The sequence below is a fragment of the Lynx canadensis genome, chromosome A1 (genome assembly GCF_007474595.2).
Source record: "Lynx canadensis isolate LIC74 chromosome A1, mLynCan4.pri.v2, whole genome shotgun sequence".
Lineage (NCBI taxonomy): Eukaryota > Metazoa > Chordata > Mammalia > Carnivora > Felidae > Lynx > Lynx canadensis.
This window is the reverse complement of record NC_044303.2, coordinates 64,008,176-64,028,506: the sequence shown is the minus strand read 5'-3', so window position 1 is coordinate 64,028,506 and position 20,331 is coordinate 64,008,176. Positions and strand designations below refer to the sequence as shown.

General features: G+C 37.8%; 1 protein-coding gene across 1 annotated transcript in view; it reads right to left on the bottom strand.

Moving 5' to 3' along the window:
* Window positions 1-6,898: 6,898 nt before the first annotated feature.
* LOC116738136 (glypican-5-like) overlaps window positions 6,899-20,331 on the bottom strand; it is a 174,283-nt gene continuing 160,850 nt past the window's right edge. The window contains exons 7-11 of the mRNA XM_032593620.1: window positions 17,275-17,414; window positions 11,691-11,736; window positions 9,492-9,551; window positions 7,784-7,805; window positions 6,899-7,053 (exon numbers count right to left, since the gene is read on the bottom strand). Coding sequence (XP_032449511.1) covers window positions 6,899-7,053; window positions 7,784-7,805; window positions 9,492-9,551; window positions 11,691-11,736; window positions 17,275-17,414 — 423 coding nt within the window. The remainder of the gene's footprint in view (window positions 7,054-7,783; window positions 7,806-9,491; window positions 9,552-11,690; window positions 11,737-17,274; window positions 17,415-20,331) is intronic.

Genomic DNA, 20,331 nt, shown 5'->3' with positions numbered 1-20,331 from the left:
AAAATAAAATAAAGTGCAAGGGAATGATTCTCAGTAAAGTCAGGAATATCGGTTACATCTGGGGAAACAGTTTACAATCTGGCAAGAGACCCTATGCTGGCAAAATTATATCTTCTGATTTGATGGTGTTTATGTGAGGTTCACTTTATATGCATTCATTAAATTGCACATTTATGTTTTATGCTATGTGTCATATTTAAGGATAAATATAAATAATCTTAGAACTATAATATTTACATAATCATAGCTATGATCATTTATGTAAAACTTAATTTATTAGGATCATTTTAACAATATCAATTACATAGAAGTCCCACTATTTATAATAAAAAGAAACATGACAAGTTGAGTGTTGTTTGCTATTTGTATCAATGAGGTCTGATGCAATATTTGTCCCAGTGCAATTTGTTGAAAGTAGAGAGGCCTAGTAGTTGCTCTATGCAGGCCACTGGACAATCTGATACACAATAATTAAAAAATAAAGAATTTACATATACCAGCAGCAAACAATATGGTGCGTATCATTTCTCTCAATCAACTGCAATTTAGAATAGAATATAAACAACTTCCCCATGTTATATATCAATTGCATTTGGTAACAGCATTCCTCAGATGCTAATTTCTATTACAAGACTGCACAATTTATTCCAATAATGTATCCCAATAATGAGTTTACAAAAACACCCTTTTAGGTGAAATTTCCCTTAATGATTCATAAACCACAAAAGTGTATGTAAAGAATGAAATGTTATTACCCTGACCACATAAACACATAAATCTAATACAATAAATAAACACATAAATCTAATCACAGATCTTTTTAATAAAGAAAAAAGACGGGGCACCTGGGTGGCTCAGTCGGTTAAGTGTCCGACTTCAGCTCAGGTCATGATCTCACGGCTCGGGAGTTTAAGCCCCGCTTTGGGCTCTGTGCTGACAGCGCAGAGCCTGGAGCCTGCTTCTGATTCTGTGTCTCCCTCTCTCGCTGTCCCTCTCCCCCTCACCCTCTGTCTCTTTCCCTCAAAAGTAAATAAATGTTAAAAAAAAAAAAAAAGAAGTGAACAGCTTACATAAATGAGAAAGAAAACTAGTCATAAGAAAATGAAAAAATGAATAAAAATTTCTTTATCACATAAAGTATGTTGGAGGAATAGGGAAGATTGCAAAATTTTATTTTGGGTGTTCTAGGACTGACATTAATCAGTGTATAAGTCCAGTTACTTGTGGTCCTCTGTAGTTTAATTAAATGTTTCCAGAAAATAAAAGTGAATCCTCCCCAATCCCAGAAGTAGACTTTTTTTAAAAAAAATTTTGATGGTTATTTACTTATTATGAGCTGTCAGCACAGAGCCCAATTCGGGGATAGAACTCACAAATGGTGAGATCACAACCTGAACCAAAGTCAGATGCTCAACCAACTGAGCCATCCAGGCACCCCAGAGACTCTTAACTACAGGGAACCAACTGATGGTTTCCAGAGGGGAGGTGGGTGAGAGAATGGGTTAAATAGGTGATGGTATTAAGGAGTGCACTTGTGATGAGCACCAGGTGTTTTATGGAAGTGTTGAATCACTAAATTATACACCTGAAACTAATATTACACTCTCGTTAACTAACTGGAATTTAAATAAACACTTGAAAAAAAGTGAAGCCTCCCATCTGGAGGTTTCATCAACTGTCTTTTCTCCTCTAAAATACTTTTAAAAAATGGAAACAATTACTACAGAACTCATCAGGTTGTCCTTGATTTTTCACATTCTCCCCCCCAAAAAATGCATATCTTCTTCCCAGACATCATTTCCCAATTCCAAAAACTAGTGTCGTGGATTCTTAAGCATACACTTGACACTAGACAGGTGGACTGTTCTGGGAAAGAACTCACATACCTAATTATGGTTTCATTCCATCTGGTGCAATGGTGCCATCTACAGACATGACTGCATATTTCCACAAGCTTCTCTGAAACGATTCATAACAATTGCTACAATGAAGGGCTCCAAAAGATGTACAACTGACCTTTGGACAACACGGGTTTGATCTGCGCAGGTCCATTTATACGTGGATTTTGGTTTTGATGAATACAATACAGTACTATCAGTGTATGATCTTTTCCTTATGATTTTGTTAATAGCATTTTCTTTGCTATAAGAATGTTGTATATAATATACATAACATGCAAAATATGTTAATTGGCTGTTTATGTCATCAATAAGGCTTCAGTCAACAATAGGCTATTGGTAGTTGTGTTTTTGGGGAGTTGAAGGTATGCACTGATTTTCAACTGTGTGTGTGTTGGGGGAGTCAGTTCTCATAACCCCCATGCTTTTCAAGGGTCAGCTGCTGTTCTCACCCTGATTCTTTAAGTTGTAGAACATCTGTTTTTTTAGACTGTATCATAAAAACAATTCATTTCAGTTAAACACGGTGAAAATGCAATATGAAATCCATGCATTCATAATCCAAGGGAGTTCAATCCCTATTCCTAAGAATAGAAAAAATATATCTAGAGATGGCACTGTATTTTGGTATTTTGAGGTATATTACAAAGTAAAATGGAACAGGTATATGATATGGGCCTTCACACAAAGTGCTTAAGAATAAGTTAAAATTCACAACTAGCACAAGTAAAATAATTCCAATGGGATTAATTCCTAAATTGTGTGAGCAGGCTTTCAGAACAAGAAAAAATGCATATGGGGAAACAGGAAAAGAGGAGTTCTGAGTTCACATACTTGACATCTTTCTCTCCTCACACCTCTCTGCCCTGGGAGGCAAGTTTTCACTGAGCCACACCCAGGTTAATTCACCTTGGCCACACCGCCAAGCGGAAGGGTCAGGATTCAGATCCATCATGGCTAACCGCCAGCCTACTCATCTTTCCATTCTACCACTTGCCAAAACCCCAGGAGAAATCCTTCACAGCTTTAAAAAGGGTGAGAGGAACTGGCACCCTTGCTTTTCCAGGGTAGCTCACCGAGTGTTTTCTATGGGCTTTAAAATATGCATTACTATACACCAACTGCTGAGCTCTGCTGCACCGGATGTTTTTCTTACAAAGACCTACTATAAATAAAAATTGTAATAAAATATGATCCAGGAAACAGCTGGTTCCTAGGATGAAGGCATAAATATGAGTAAGCAGTTAATTATCTTCCCCTTGATTTCAATGCTGCATGAATTCACCCTTCCTTAAACTACACTGAACAGGAACGAGCAATGAGTAACCCCACTGACAGCATCTTTTCCCTCTCTGAAACTAAATCCATCTTGCCCTTCAAAGTCCTCTAACCCATGCTATTTGTCTGGGAATAGCTTTTCTATCAAGGGAAGAAAAAAGAATCTCCTTGAAAAGGAAAAAAAAAAAAGTACCTCCTACAATTCTTCCATAGACATTCATTTACACATTCACTGCATACGCATGCATGCATTCAACAAATACTCTCCAATGCCTGCCTTGTGTGTCACAGGCAAAGGACACACAAATTTGCACAAGACAAACACAATCCCTGACCATGAAGATCTTACAATGGCAGAAGGGTGAATGTGGGAGACAGTACAGTCAAACACAAATAAATTACACACAGTAAGTCATAGTTAAATATTTATTAAATGAAGCCCTTTTGGGCTAACTTAGCCCTTATTGATCCCTCTGAGGACCAAGCACTTAGATTGTGTAACATTATTTAGCTAGGCAAGCTTCTGGAATAATGGGGCAACGAGTGATATTCCTTTGCCATCCAGACATAATCCAGGTAAGTGCTCTTCAAGTACCTCACGATGTGCTTGTGTAGTAGACGTGGGAAGGAGTGGGATAAGAGGAGGAAGAAGTGGAGGAAAAGAAGGAAGAAAAGAAGGGGAAGAGGGGGGAATCTCACTGAAATTATTTTTTGCTTTAGGAAAAATAAAATATTTCTAACTTGTGAATAAATCTATTTTTTTTTAAGTGGAAACTAAATAGGAAAACACAAACCGAGGCAGAGGCAGAACTCTATTTGTCTTGGGTGAGAAATCGGGTCCCATGTAGAGTGGGGAGGCACTGCTGGGGCCAGAGCCTGAAGGTCAATAGGAGCAGGAATATAGGTTACATTGTGACATATGTGATGGGGTAGAACCAGGTCCAGATTTTCATCACCTTAAGTCAGATGATCTGTGTCAGTGGGGCCAGCACATTGCTTAATACACCACCTCCATCAAATTTTCTGAGGAAACAAAATTATAAAAAATCAAGTACTAGAAGAATTCAAGGAAAGGGACACCTGGGTGGCAGAGTTGTCGGCTCAGGTCATAATCTAACGTCTGGAGGGTTTGAGCCCCACGTTGGGTTCTGCGCTGACAGTGCGGAGCCTGCTTGGGATCCTCTCTCTCTTGTTCGCTCTGTGTCCCTCCTCTGCTAGCTCTCTCTCTCTCTCTCTCTCTCTCTCTCTCTCTCTCTCTCTCAAAATAAATAAGTAAACTTAGAAAAAGATTTTTTAAAAGATTCAAGGAAAGCAGGGGTGTAAACAGAGTTACACTGCTTTCCCTCACTCTACACCAAGAGCATTGCGTGCTCTGGGCTGCTCTGGGCTTGCTCTTTAATGAAGACAGCAACCTCTCCAGTCACTGGTGCCGGCCCTCTCAAGTTAGCACTGAAGACAACTGGAATGCAGTGATGTCTGTAGCGTCCTTGAAATCTTCCAAATGCATGTGTACATAAAAAGCAGACCTCAGGTGTCTGCCGTCCTCACGTAAAATAGCAGTCAGTCCACAAACAAAGTGATGGTAGAACATCAGCAATCAAAAGCTACTGCATTCCACCAAGAAGCTGAGAATGAATTTCAATGTTACATCTGTAAAAATACAGAATATTATGGGGCAGGAGCCTTTCCCTCACATACTGTGTTAAAACTGAATTTACAAAGCCTGCAAAAACGGGAGACAGTTAGATATAATGGATGTGGATCTATATACACAGAGAGACATATACAGAGACATAGATATAAATACACGTTTATGTGACAGAATTTGAAGAGTACTTTTAGGTATTCCTGAATGTTACATTAAACCTTTCATTTAAGATAATCTAAAAATCTTAGCCTAAATATTGATTATCTTATCAAAATCAGTATATACATTGATAGGATTTACCTCTTGGGGGAAGAGGTGTTTTAAGTGCTAGTATCATTCAGTTAAATCTCAAAAAAAAATGGTAACACTCTACTTTCTAAAAATTAATTTGATATTCTAAATTAACTCTATTATTTCTAATCCAAAACGTCTTGCATCTTGTGTCTACACAAGGTGGAAGAAATTTGAATAAGGTCAGTGCTTGGCACCTTTTAAAAAATATCTTCCTTTATATTCAATATTTGGCAAACCTCATCCGCCCCTTCCTCGAACCTTCCCACCCCTCACCTGAAAAACGTGTTCTGGTGCTGTCCCTATCGGCTTCTGGATTGCCCGGCACTAACTCTGCCTTTGCACCAGCCACCTAGCAAGGAATAGGATTCTGTTCCACAAATGCTCTTTACTGTACTGAGGGCTGGAGAGGTTCTTGCAGTCACGCTAAACAAGAGTTTGGGATTTGGCAACCCAGTGCATGGGTCCTTCTGTACCGCACCACAGCGGCCCCAGTCTTGGCAGTTAGTCAAAAGCTAATGAAAATTTCAAAGGTACAAAGCTCTTCTCAGAGCTCCAGAGAAGCAATAGAGCTTTCAGCAGGATCATAACAGGTGCATCAAAGTAATCCAAAAGAAAAAACCAAAAGTCTTCTTGGGTCTAGAAAAAAAATAAAATTAGAAAGATAAACATGCACATTATAAACCCTGTTTTATGCGCCAAAGAGCTCCTCTCGATATTCAGCATATAATTGCAAGAGGATCCAAACAGACCAGCACAAACTATAAGGGCTCATAAGTATCAGAATTTTTCCAGCTTTAAAGAACAAACATAGGTATCTGCAGATTGAAGTGCCCCACTTTGGAATTTCTGCTTCAAACCACAGAAAGGTGGTGGCTACATCACACTTTGGTCTCACACTGCACAAAATAAATTTTTTAACAAGCAAAACATATGTGGGAGATGATGAATACAGATTTCATTTGAGCTCTGTACTTCTTGATGGTAATTCAGAGGTCAGGATATTTCTACCAATATACTCTTGAGAACTGGGACAGAAAGAATCAAACAAGAGCTCTCCTTCTTTCAATCCCCACCTTCATTTCTGCTATTGACTATGTTTCCTTATTCCAACAAGTAAGTGGGCACACAGGAGAAACAGAAACTGAGGAAGTGACCCCCTCTGTCCGCTGGTGAGTGAGAATAGGAGTGCTGGGGCGGTGGGGAGGGATGGGTAAGTAGAGAGACAAACAAACGATACAGCAAATCCAGGAATAATGGACAATATACCAAACAAAAATGCAAGAAATTATGGAATAGAAGAGGACGAAGCAGACCCTAATGTTGATTCTACAACTAGATTTAAATTTGGGCAATGTTTTAAAGCTTTCTGGGATTTTGCTTCCCCGCTTGGAGAACATGAGTCACAATACAGGTTCGAACTGTTTCACAAGTTTGCTATAGGGTACAGATTAGCTAGCGTTAAAGTGCTTCAACAATATTTTTCTCATAAGCTGTATTTGGGGTTCTCCTATTTTTTCATAATCATGGCAGTGGTCCTTTATTCTGTAGTTGCACAACAACAGGAATGCATGCATTAGACAAGCATTTGAATATAGAGGGACAGACAAGATCTCACGGTTCTAGGAAACAGCGCAGGAAGATTTAATAGACTCTAAAAAGACATTCTTATATTTATAACCTGGACTAATACAAGCATTACTCTGAGTCCATGCTAGTTAACTCCCCCTGAGGTAATGCATTTATAAATATTGTCTTTATTGCAGGTGCAGATCTTTCCAGCTCAGCCCACAAAGCAAGCTTTCAGGTGCTGCACTTTCCCTTCGTTCACACACTGTCTGATAGGTTTCTGATCCCTGGACTCCGCACTGTCCTGGAACATCGGAGGGGCTTCACTGACACTGCAGCGCCACATTGTGGTTACACCGAGAAAACGTCCTGAGAGCGGAAGTATGGCAACGTGTACTTAGACATTTGCTGCAATGTTATTGTATCGTGGAGGAAAGACGTTCTCCATATGTGACTTTCACACAGATTCATATGCAGAGACCAACATTCTGGAGCTTCCTATCTGGAGTATTATTGTATAACAAATCCATACTGCAATGGATACTAATAATGATTTTGTTTTGCCTATAGCAGCATTATATTCAAGGCAATTTGTAACACAGAAATAAATAGATGACCTCCTATCCAATTTTTTAAAAGAAGTGATCTCTCAAAAATGCTGTAAATATACAGTTGCTGTATGCTTAACAGTGGTTAGAAAATTAAAACAGATGCAACTGAATGATTATTGTAACTATAAAATTGTAAAGTTTATAAAAGTAACAGTCTTTGTAGTTGGACTTGGATTTAATTCCATGTGATCAGTGCCAGTTCAAAGGTGCAGACAGAGAGGTGAATTCCTAATAGATGGGATGTATCAGAATCCATAATAATGACAAAGATAGGAAGGCACAAAATCAGAGCCAGCAGACCTATAATCAATAACCCATGAATTTGGTACACTCTTCTTTCTTTCCTATTGTATTTGGGTCCTCCTAGGCTATTTTGTCATGTGTGAAGTCATGAAAAAGCAGAACTCATCACTAGGAAAAGAGATAGTTATGCCTTTGGGATGAAGGAAGATAGGAGGAGCTGTTAAAACTTTTACAATAAGACATACTGAAATCATCCACAATCGTTTTCTGCCAGAAAAAAAAGAAAAAAAAAACTATCTTAAGTAGACTAAGAAGGGTAGTTTATGTGGTTCATCACTGCTTTTGTAATCTTAAATTCAAATTTTCTTTTTAAAAGAATATTTATTTATGGGAGAGGGAGAGATGGAGAGAGAGAGAGACAGAGAGAGAGAGACAGAGAGAGAGAAAGGGAGGACAGGGAGGAACAGAGAGGGAGAGAGAGAATGCCAAACAGGCTTCGTGCTATCAGTGTGGAGCCCCATTCAGGGCCCAAACTCACAAACCTTAAGATCATGACCCGAGCTGAAATCAAGAGTTAGATGCTTACCTGACCACCCAGGTACCCCTTGAATTCAGATTTTCTAAACTTTTTCCATACTATACTAATCCTACAAGATACTTAAGTGAAAAATATTTTGTTGCCAAAATATTCCAAAATTTTCAGGAAACTGTAAAGTATACAATTGCCTCCAAGAAATTTACTGTACATTGGCCTAATGTTTTGAAAAAACCTTACAGTAAAAAAACAAACAAAATGTACTTAATATTGTTAATAATATATCTCCAAAATTAGTTGAAATTTTAATTTTCCTTGTTGCTCCTCTGAATATCTCCCAAATCAAATGCTGGAAAATACTTCATTGTACGACTGATCTTCCATTATATTGCTTTCTCTTACATGTGTGACTATACTGTTTAGCTGCTCAATTCATTTGACACGTGTGCATTTACAATTATTCACTGGCATGCATAACAAATTGTTACCCCTCAAGAATATTATTACCACCAGTACTTAAATCTGCCAAATTTATACTAAAACAAGTATGGCTAAGTAAAAACACAAGTATAGGGAAGTTAAGTTCTTAGATCACTTAGGAATCAGAAATAAAAATCAGTAGCACAAACAAAACTGTTGGTACTTCTCAAATTATTTTCCAAAGGATAATGTTGCCTCATTAACTAATTTTGACTGAGGACATTTATGACCGTTTACCTAGAAAAGAAAACCTTCCATTGTAGTGCGCCTTCTCTACATATATGACTGTGTATGAGTGTGTGTGCCAATTTCCTTTATTTACAGGTCTAATTAACTTACTAATTTATTATACAATCTTTTCTTCACATGGAATAAAATTTATGTGATAATTTATGATATCTGAAAAGGATATTTGGAATAATCATAACCCTATTTGGATAACCTCTTCTTGTATCTATATTATATATAAAAAAGTAAAATCTATTGTTTCTTAAAAGCTGGTGACCAAATTTCAAATGCTTGTTGAAAATGGAAATATTTGTGTTAATTCTCAATGAGTATGATCAATTAGGATTAGAGTAGGACCTAGAAGTCTGCATCTTTAATAAATTCTGGGTGAATCTGATATTAGTTGGTCTGAGAAGCAGGCTTGAGGAAGCACTGATCTGTTACAAAAAGAACTATTCTCTTCCAATACCCAAAAAAGGAACATGCATCGAATGCATTGAGACTCTATTACAAATACACCCAAAATAATAGTGCAAATAAACATTGTGATATAATATGAAATGCTGATAATCTGGGGTATTGCTGGTAATATTTTTAAATAAGTCAGTTGGTTTGGTTTCTTTCTCTCTCCTTTCTTCGCTAAATAGTGTATATATGCCAGCGTTAAAAAAACGTATATTTCCATTTCCCATTTCTACTAATACACTTACAGCTTCTAGCTCATTTTTAGTCAGATTTTCTAATTGAATTTCCTTGTGCCCAAGTAGAAACTAAGAATGGGAAAAAAATACACCAGTATTTTAGGTCTACTTTTCCAATTTACTACTAAATGTCAGAGAACTTGTCTAAACTTTATTTCCTGTTTTGTAAAAGGATAATATATCTCAGGGTTATTGTAAGGATCCAAGAGGATAATTTGTGTGAAAGGTCCTTAAAAAATAAAGAAGTGTAGTGAGAATGAGAAGCATTATCCCCTGTCATACACTCATTATAATCATGCTATTGAAGAACGGATATTAGGTTGTTTCATTTATTTATTTATTTTTAAAGCTCATTCATTTTGAGAGCGCGTGCGCGCACACACACACACACACGGGGGAGGGGCAGAGAGAGAGGGAGAGAAAGAGAATCCCAAGCAGGCTCCGCACTGTCAGATGCAGGCTCGAACTCAGAAGCTGCTGCAAGATCATGATCTGAGCCAAAGTCCAACACTTAACCAACTGGGCCACCCAGACACCCAAACATGTGGTTGTTTTAGAGTAAAATTTAAAATAAAGATAAAGTGAAATTAAGCTAAGTAAAATAAAATTAAATAAAAGTTAAAAACAATAAAACCCTATTTCTGCTATTGTGCATGGAAAAACATTAATTCACTATGGAGAAAATCTATTGCATTTGTTAATGATTTGACAAAAGAAAACATGAAGTTTAAATTTCATTAACTACTTCCCCATTTAAGAGTAGGGAGAAACTTAGCCCACTACCGAAAAAAACAAAACTTTAATAATTTTTCTCTTCAGTTGCAAAGCTAAACAAAATGATGGTACTTGATACAGAGAGAGATTCCCGGAAACCCTCTGCCACCTAGTGTACAAAAAGCATTCCAGGGATGCTCACATGTTTGCATTCAGCCATCAGAGTTATCTTTGCGTGTGTCCAGGTCAGCTATGAAGTTATAATTTGGAGTGGGAATAAAACACTGCATTTTCTAAAAAGCATCTGGCCTGAGAATTAATATAGCATTTCATTTCATTTTAGCAGCACTTTAAATTAAAGTCCCATTTATAAATGTTTTAATACGGCAATAAGGGACTCCTGGGTATGTTTTAGTCTTTCATTAATATACACCTCTTGTGTGCTGCAAGATACATGCGTACTGAATAAGTCCCTTCAACCTTTCAAAGTGCTAATTAATGATCCAATAAAGCAAAGCCTACAGTATCTTAATGGCAGCAAAATACAACCCTTTAATTGGTAAAATAAAATATTAAAATTTCCTTTCCAATAGCTCTTAAGCATATGCATGAAATAAGTATCAAGGGATTAAAAAATTGCAAAGACTCTTTAACCATATTTTTATATGCACAGTACCCCCCACTTCTCATTTTAAGCTTTAAATATTTTCAGCTCAGTTTTGCATGGAGGTGGGGGTAAAACTCAGAGGTTGGCGGTGAAGGAGTATAGAAAGCTGGATTATTAAAATATTTTGAAAAGTACAATGTCAACTATACCATACTCTCTCTCTCAGCCCTAACATTTTTTGAGCCAGTTATTTCTTGACCACTTTTCTAAGGGGGGTACAGAGGGACAGAGACAGGGAAGGAGGGATGGGGAAAGGCTATGCCTTGCCACGTGGTTCAGAGAAGGGATGCTTCCCCCCAGCTCTGAAGCAGTCCACAATGAAACAGGACTCATCAGGGTGCTTTCACTCTCTGCTCACTCCACTTCCTGACATCTGTGAGAGGATCTGTGTGGCCTGCACTTCAACCTGGCCTTCCAGGTCTGGTACAGAGATTTCATCTCCTTTCCTCCAGCTGCCTCAGCCCGAGTGAAGGTTCACATGCAAACCTCTCCAGCAAAATTTCAACCTAACAGGCAGGTCTTTCTTGCACTTTTGCTCTGCTAAAACTCCCTGTCTTAGGAATTCAAGATGGCACAATGACTTGTGATCCAAATGTGCTATGCAGTTACTGAACTGTTCTCCTGAGATAATTTTAGCACACCAAAAACCATTAGAATTAGCAAGAATAATCGGACAAAGTGCAAACAAGAAAAAGAAGAATTCATCTTTTTTTTTTCAATTCACCAAGCTGCCTTTTGATGGCTAACAACTGCTAGCAAAGAGCATGTATCAGTTAAATAAATCATTAGCCTTAAGCAAGAGATGTCAGGAGATTCTTCTAAATTACTTGGCATGATGGTTGGCGAGCACTGAGGTAAAACTCAACGTCATACCTGTAAAGGATGTGTTGGCACAAGGGTGTGGTAATGGGACAAGAGAGAAAAATCATGATTGAGTACAAACAATACCAGCAGCAATACACGGTCACCCTTCTAATGAACACAAGCAACAAACACACTATTTGGAGACTAATTGCGCCATGAAACAGTGACACTTTAAATGCTGAAATCCATGGTAAGCAGCAATATTTAAATTTTTTATAAATATTATTGAGAGATACAGAGCATGAGCATGGGATGGGCAGAGAGAGGGGGAGACACAGAATCTGAAGCAGGCTCCAGGCTCTAAGCTGTCGGCACAGAGCCTGATGCGGGGCCCGAACCCACGAACCATGAGATCATATCTGGGCCGAAGTTGTATGCTTAGCCGACTGAGCCACCCAGGCACCCCTCAATATTTATATCACAAACCAGTATATACATATATATGACCAGGCAAGTGAGTGTGTATGTATGTCTTTGCATGTGTGCACATGCATGTGTGTAAAACCAAATGAAAAATTTCACACAAAAAAATACTTAGGTTTACTAGGAGTGGTATACTCTTCTTTATTCTGCTCTTTTTTTCATTAATTTTAAAAATAAAGATTAATTTTATTTTATTTTTCTAATGTTTATTTATTTATGTTTGAGACAGAGAGAGAGGGAGACAGAGTCCAAAGCAGGCTCCACGCCTGTCTGTGCAGAGCCTGATGCAGGGCTCCAACTCATGAGTCATGAGATCATGACCCGAGCCGAAACCGAGTTGGACATTTAACTGACTGAGCCTCTCAAGTGCCCCTACAGATAAATTTTAAATTGATTTTATAAAGTCTCCATGGGGGGTCAGATTCCAAAAATATTTTTTAATTTTTTTAAGAATTTTTTAAATGTTTATTTTTGAGAGAGACAGAGTGTGAGTGGGGGAGGGGCAGAGAGAGAGAGAGAGAGAGAGAGAGAGAAGAATCTAGAGCAAGCTCCAGGCTCTGAGCTGTCAGCACAGAGCCCAACGTGGGGCTCAAACTCAATAACCATGAGATCATGACCTGAGCTGAAGTGGGATGCTTAATGGAGCCACCCAGATACCCCAGATTCCAAAAATATTTTAAAAACTATCTTTATTTATTAAATGTATTAAATAATGAATCATTCAACCTAACATCTTAATACTTAAATTAAGATGATTTATTAATGTGGTGCCTGTGTGGCTCAGTCAGTTAAGCATCTGACTTAGGCTTAGATCATGATCTCGCAGTTTGTGAGTTCAAGCCCCACTTCGGGCTGTGTGCTGACAGCTCAGAGCCTGGAGCCTGCTTCAGATTCTGTGTCTCCATCTCTCGCTGCCCCTCCCCTGCTTGCACTCTGTCATTCTCTCTCTTAAAAATAAACATTTAAAAAAATTTAATAAAAAAATATTTGTCAACAATAATGCTTATAACAAAGGTTTAAAGAATTGGTAATTATTTCCGGTTTCAATTACAGTTGTCAAAAATGAAATAACCCATTGCTATGTACGCTGAGTCTCTGAATACTTTTAACAGATAATTTTAACTATTTTTTAAAATGTATTTTATTTGAGAGAGAGGGGGAGAGGGAGGGTGTGTGTGCAAGCAGGGGCAAGGGACAGAGAGGAAGAGACAGAGAATCCCAAGCAAGTTCCGAGCTCAGAGCAGAGCCCGATGCAGAGTTCAGTCTCCTGATGCTGGGATCACGACCTGAGCCAAAATCAAGTCGGACACTTGACCGACTGAGCCACCCAGGTGCTCCAATTTAACTATTTTTAAACCATCAACCTTGGAAGAAAGCAAAGGACATGATCATATATATTTATTTCTTGCTATATTTCAATTTGTGTACTCTTTTTTTAAATGACTTTTTAGTTTATTGTTTTATTTGTTTATTTTATTTATTTATATTTTGTTTATTTATTAGTTATTTATTGTTTGTGTGTGAGAGAGAGAGAGAGCACATGAGCGAGCAGGGGAGGTGTAGAGAGTGAGGGAGAGTGAAAATCCCAAGCAGGCTCCATGCCAACAGCACAGAGCCCGACGTGGGGTTCAAAACCAGGAAGCCATGAAACCATGACCTGAGCCGAACACAAGACTGACTGAAGCTTAACCAACTGAGCCACCTAGGCGCCCCTCACTTTGTTTACTCTTACTTTGCATTAGTTTGCTTAATCTCCACAACAATCTGGTCATGGAAAAAGCATTACTGCCTCCTCTTATACATGAGTGACCAGACTCACCAAGCTCACCTAATCTGCCCAAATCATTTATTTATCAAGTAGAAGACAGAACACGAGTCCAGCTTATCTGATTCTAAGTCCAGGGCTCTTTTCTTAAATCATGCTAATACTAAGTGCTACCTGCTATGGTTCCAATAATTTACAAATTGCTCTATCAGATCTGACATGTGAACACACAAATAGGACTGTGTTTGAATATTTATACTCTTAATTCATAAAGTCATCTGCTTAATCCATGCCCACAGAGTCAAGCAGAAAATGCCTCCAAGGAGGAAAACTTCTTGAGGAATGTGGTATGTGGACATGCCCAACCACAGAGAACCACGGCCTCCCTGTTGGTGGCACAGAGGTCTGCAGTGATTTGGAATGTGGACACTGGAGTGAATGAAGCTGCTTGGATTCAAATCCCGGTGCAACAGGGGCGCCTGGGTGGCGCAGTCGGTTAAGCGTCCGACTTCAGCCAGGTCACGATCTCGCGGTCCGTGAGTTCGAACCCCGCGTCAGGCTCTGGGCTAATGGCTCAGAGCCTGGAGCCTGTTTCCGATTCTGTGTCTCCCTCTCTCTCTCTGCCCCTCCCCCGTTCATGCTCTGTCTCTCTCTGTCCCAAAAATAAATAAACGTTGAAAAAAAAAAAAAAAATCCCGGTGCAACAAATGACTGGGCATGTGGCTTTGTACAGGTCGGCTCTGCAGTGTGCAAACGGTGACAGTAATAATGGTCCTCACAACAAAATGTTACACGCTGCCCACTACGTAGCAGGCAGTTGATAAATGTTAGTAGAAGCAGTTCCTCTGCTGACATGTAGTCTTGTGGCATTACCAAATTATGACATAAAAATAGACAACCAACTCACTTTACTTCTGCTTCTATAGTTTATGAACTATCAGTTTGATTTGAGGTCATCAGCTACATGATACAATCCATACTCTCAGAGACGTGCTCTCTTGGGATGCCAGAGAAGTTGTTGGTTGGGTGGGGAACAACATAAGGAACTCAAGAAAGAATTGTGTCAGGGAACATTGTGAAAGCTGTGTAAAATTTAAGCTAATTCAAGCCAACAAACCATTTTAAACTCGAAAATGTGCGCACAATATCAGATGGCTGAGGTATCCAAAGCAAAATCAAAGAAACAATCCCAATACTCTATTTCTGAGGAAACAAAACAAAACAAAAAAAAACACAGGCCTGGATGTCATAGGCAATTATCTCCACTCAACATCTGGTTTGGATTTAGATAAAACCATAAAAAATTGCTGCCTTACTATTAATGGTCCTGACATTTGTATTCAATGCCTAGGCTATCAAAATCTTCCCACATTATTCCAACTTAAGAGAATTTCAAAGATAAGAGAAAACAGCATTAAGATTGGCCTCTAAAACCAAACAGGTATATAGACTGTCCCAGACTTGAATAATAAATATATAATAATATAAAAAGCTAATGTGATCTTTTAAAAATTTAAAGGAGAAAATTTTAACATTATAGTTAAGAACTCAAGATATTCCAGCCTGTTTTATCTTGTAAAGATACTGTGGAAACAAATGAGGTAATAACTGTGAAATGTATTAATTGTATATATTACACATAAAGATAAAAAGACTGAATAAAAATAGAGCTCTAGACTTGCAGATCTAAAAATCTGCTCCATTGCATCCAGACCATTAGAAACAAACAAGATTGTATTTCAAAACATGTAGGGAAAAGAAATTTCATAATCTCCTTTTAAAAATCCATCCTATCTCTAAAAATTCTCTTAGAATGCTTGCCATTTGACTGACTTAGATTCTTACCCCTAAGTGTGAGACACAGGGGTTTAATTTTTATCTTTATGAACAAAAGACATTGAGTGTAACCTGAACTCGGCACAAAAATAGCCACATTAGCGATTAAATGATAGGAAATAAAATCAAGAAAGATACTGTGAGAGGAAATCTGATTGCTATGAGATAATAAAGAAGGTTGAAAGGGGATGATCTATATGGCTTCTCTGAATTCCTTGCTCGTAGTCTCACGAGTGTATCATGAATTTGAGTGACATATGTTTACTATTTTAAACTTCTGATCCTTAACATTTCAGTGCCGGTTTCCTTACGTGGAAGGAATAGACAATGGGAAAGCAAGATAAGTGAGACGCTTAAATAGCTACTTACATGTGCTAATTCCATCTCTTGTATACCCAAAACACGTATCATTCTCTTTTAGGTGCATAAATTTACAAATGTTGTATCTTTATTTTTCTGCGAATGTTGAGTTGCATATGTTTGAATGATTTTTTTCATTGAAACATTTTGTTTTGTTTTTTGGTGATTTTCTTAAAAAATTTAAGTCCATGATTTTTTTATCAATATAAAAATAATCAGGTTACTAGTATTACCTCTGAGGCATTTATAAATTATAAATGAAAATGTCAATTTCTTTTCGTTTCAAAGACATGTGACTTTGTTATACAATGGATAAAGTTCAGAAAAGTATAAAAGGACTTTGACTATTAAGATGTTGAAGAAATAAAAAGTTAGGGCTGCTGCTTTCATTTTATCATTAATAGAATATGGGTGAGGGAGTTGTATTCCCAATATTAACATTTTCTTCTATTTCTTTTCTTTGAAGTCTTTAAAATAAGCCCTTAAATATCAGTAAAAGATACCAAGCCTTTTGCTAACAGTGTGTTCGTTTTTTAACTTGATATTCAATAAAACACTTTATCAGAAACATGAAATAATTAAATTCATTCTTACATGGTAATTATGTTGCCATTCTTGCAAAATAACTAATATCTTCAGGAAATCTATTCAACAAATACTTTTGGGGGACCTACAATATTCAAAGAACTATAGCAAATCCTATGTTGTACATATACTGAATACAGAATGTACTGTAATCAAGATAGATCTAGGATATACCCAGGCCTTGATTATTATAGATTCTGCCATAATACATTTTATAACCTGGGGGGGAGGGGAATGAGCACACAATAACTATATGCATCAAGAGGTAAATGAATTCGGAAAATTTTCAAAGAAAAACATAGGTAAATGACATTTTAAGCGATCAAAAGGACATCTTTCCATTCCTGGGAAGATTTGTTCGTTTTGCTTTTCAAATTATCCTACACTTTTGAAATCACTCTTTTTACAAAAATCCTCCCCTGGTTATTTAGAAGGGAAAGATCATCTCCCTAACACACACATTCCTATTTACACTGTGCCCCATTATCTGTGCTTATCCTTCTCTCTGACGCCTAATGTAAATATTTGCAGAAGCCCCAGCTATGTGTCAGCCAAGCTGTCAATCCGGTGGCTCTCACGGGTGCTCTTTTGATGGGAACACAACCACACAACAGGACCACAGGGCCGGCTGAGGTATCACGAGCAGCTCAGCTGTCAGCACGCCACCTGCTTTCCACAGGGTTGTGACTTTGTTTTCCTGGTGTCTTGTGCGGCTCACCTAGCAGAAAAAGCACTCTGTCAACATCAGCTGCCGACAGAACACATTCCAATTGTTGGCTCTCATTTTAGGGGCTGATGTAGAGCTCTTAATTTTGCCTTTCAAGAATTTGTTTTCTGATGTCTAAGTTGGATGCTAAGTACCTTTCTTCTAAACATCTTGACTGAGTCATGGTCATCTGCCTTAGTTAGGAATTCCTAAACGGCAAAACTCTGTTGACATGATCTGAGATGATTCACATGAGGAAAAATAAAAAATGGGGAATGCTGCTTTTATTTGATTACTAATAAAGAATATGGAGGAGAGAATGTATTCTCAATATTAATGCTTCTCTATTTTTCTTCTTCTTTCAACTGATAAATACAAATCATTTGATATCAATAAGAATGCCACCATTTTTTTTTAACTAGACAGAATTTATTGTATTTGGTGAGCAAAGTACTTTTATAGTAGACTAAACTCCATGGTGTGGACATAGCTGAAATATTCCTCAGTTCTTTATGTGTTACTTGCTAATACTGAATACAGTTTGGGCAGTAGTTACTTTTTTTTTTGAAAGAGACAGGAAGACACGAGCAGGGGAGGGTAGAGAAAGGGAGAGAGAGAGAGAGAGAGAGAATTCCAAGCAGGCTCCACACTGTCAGCACAGAGACTGATGCAGGGCTTGAACTCATGAACCATGAGATCATGACCTGAGTCAAAATCAAGAGTCAGACACTAAACCGACTGAGCCACCCAGTTGCCCCTTGGCTATAGTTATTTTTGAGTAAAGTGGTGGCTCCCAGCGAGGCTGACTTTGCCCCCCATATACTCAGAAATATCCTAGAGGAAATCAGAAAGGTCCACTGGTCACTGAGTCAAAACTCCCAGATTAGAGTCCTATCTCTAAAAATGCCACTGTTTTAGGGTGCCTGGGTGGCTCAGTCGGTTAAGCGTCTAACTTCAGCTCAGGTCGTGATTTCATGGTTTGTGAGTTTGAGCCCTGCATAGGTCTCTACACTGACAGTGTGGAGCCTGCTTGGGATTCTCTCATTCTTCCTCTCTCTCTGCCCCTCCACTGCTCACTCTCTCTCAAAATAAATAAATAAATAAATAAATAAATAAATAAATAAATAAATAATGCCACCATTTTTAATAATGATAATGTCCATTTTAACTTTAACACAGTATTAGACACAACACTGGACTCAAAGTGCTCTCTAAATGACATAATAAATGAGAAAACACCAGGAAGAAGAAAGTAGTCTAGAATTGAGGATTCAGGAAGTTAATTATATTTCTACATCAAAACTGAATTTTGCAAGGGAAAGATGCATATGGATTTTTTCTTAGGCAAACATCAAAAATGTCTTTTTAAAAGTGAGATCATTTATGTGAGCCTGTGCTGTGTTTTTATACTAATCTATTATATAAAGTGAATAAATGATAGTTATTGCTAAGAGTACAGCTCAACTTATTAAAGTAGAGCGATTCCATGGTACAGGAGGTAAAACTGAAGTTTATTAAGCACAGGTAATTTTAATTTTAAATGCTATTTTTAAAGCTTGATATACCATGGGAAAAACATTAAGAGTTAAGTTTCTTATCCTTGGAAGAAGATAAAAATCAAGTCAAGATGTGCCACTGAAAAAAACACAGAGAGAAGAAGTGCAGACTCAAGACTAAAACCTAAACCAAACCAATCAAATATTGAATCAAAAGAGAGAGAGAGAGAGAAGCTGCTCTGGCTTAACATAGTCACATGAAGACATTTATTCCTTCTCCTTCTGATGCCTTATTAGAATGGAAATAAAGAAGTAATGATTTAAACACACAAATACAGAGATCAGGAATGTGCCAATAGCAAAGAGGATTTTGCAACATTTCTGAAAGACAGCATGTGCAAAAGTAGCGCCAGAGGAAGTCCAGAGAAACGCTGGGCTGAGCACAGAAGGGTCTGTAGTCAAGGAGAGGGTGAACACACAGGATGCAGACGGGAGGGGCGGGATGGCAGGGTAAGGACCTCATTTACCAGGTATACACACGAGATGTGGCAAGCCAGAAATGAAAGGTGTGAGCATTTTGGGAAAAGTGACTAAGATAACCTGGAAGAACTGAGCATATCAATATAGCTAGAAGTAGAGCAACAGGAAGGGGAAGTGAGGGGACGTGTTCTTCAGAGGCGTCCATCAAAAGAGTCATCAATAAATCATCCCAAGAAGTAGAAATAGAAGTATCTAAGAAAAGCATTAGTGATATGATGATACAACAAAAGGATCCCCAAACAGAAAGCTACAGTTTGTTGTTGGGATTAGACTGAGTTAGAGCAGGGAAACCATTGCCCTTCATGAGAAAAAGATACTTTCACTATTAAGTGTATGGGTTACTGAGAATAACAAGATAATAAAAATTATTGACCCATATATGTTTTAAAAAGAAATAAAATCAGTTCTATAAATGTCCAGGTTTATCAACAGTTAATGCCTGAGCCAAATTGCCAATCAATAAGTGTTCACAGTGGTATGAGAGTAAAAAAATATAGATATATGGTGGCAGAATGGTCCATAAAATTATTCATACCCTACTTATTCCAAGCACACATCTGTGGTTCATCCACAAAGAGAGTGATTTTCGATCTTGCCAAATTTCTTCAGAAAACTAAACCAATTTTCCTTTGTCCTTCCGTCCTTCCTTCCATCAGGCTTGCCTGTATTCAGTGATTCATTAACTCTGTATTCAGTAGCTGCCCTCTATATTGGATTCTAGAACACAAAGATGTGTAAAATGCAAACCATTGCCTGCAGTTATCTCCCTGGATAATGGCAAAATCATGCCTCTCAAACTAATAATTACAACAAATTTGCTAAACTGTAAAATACTATTATGTTCATGGACTGAGATGTCTGATTAGCAAAAGTTTGAAAACTTCCAGTTAGAG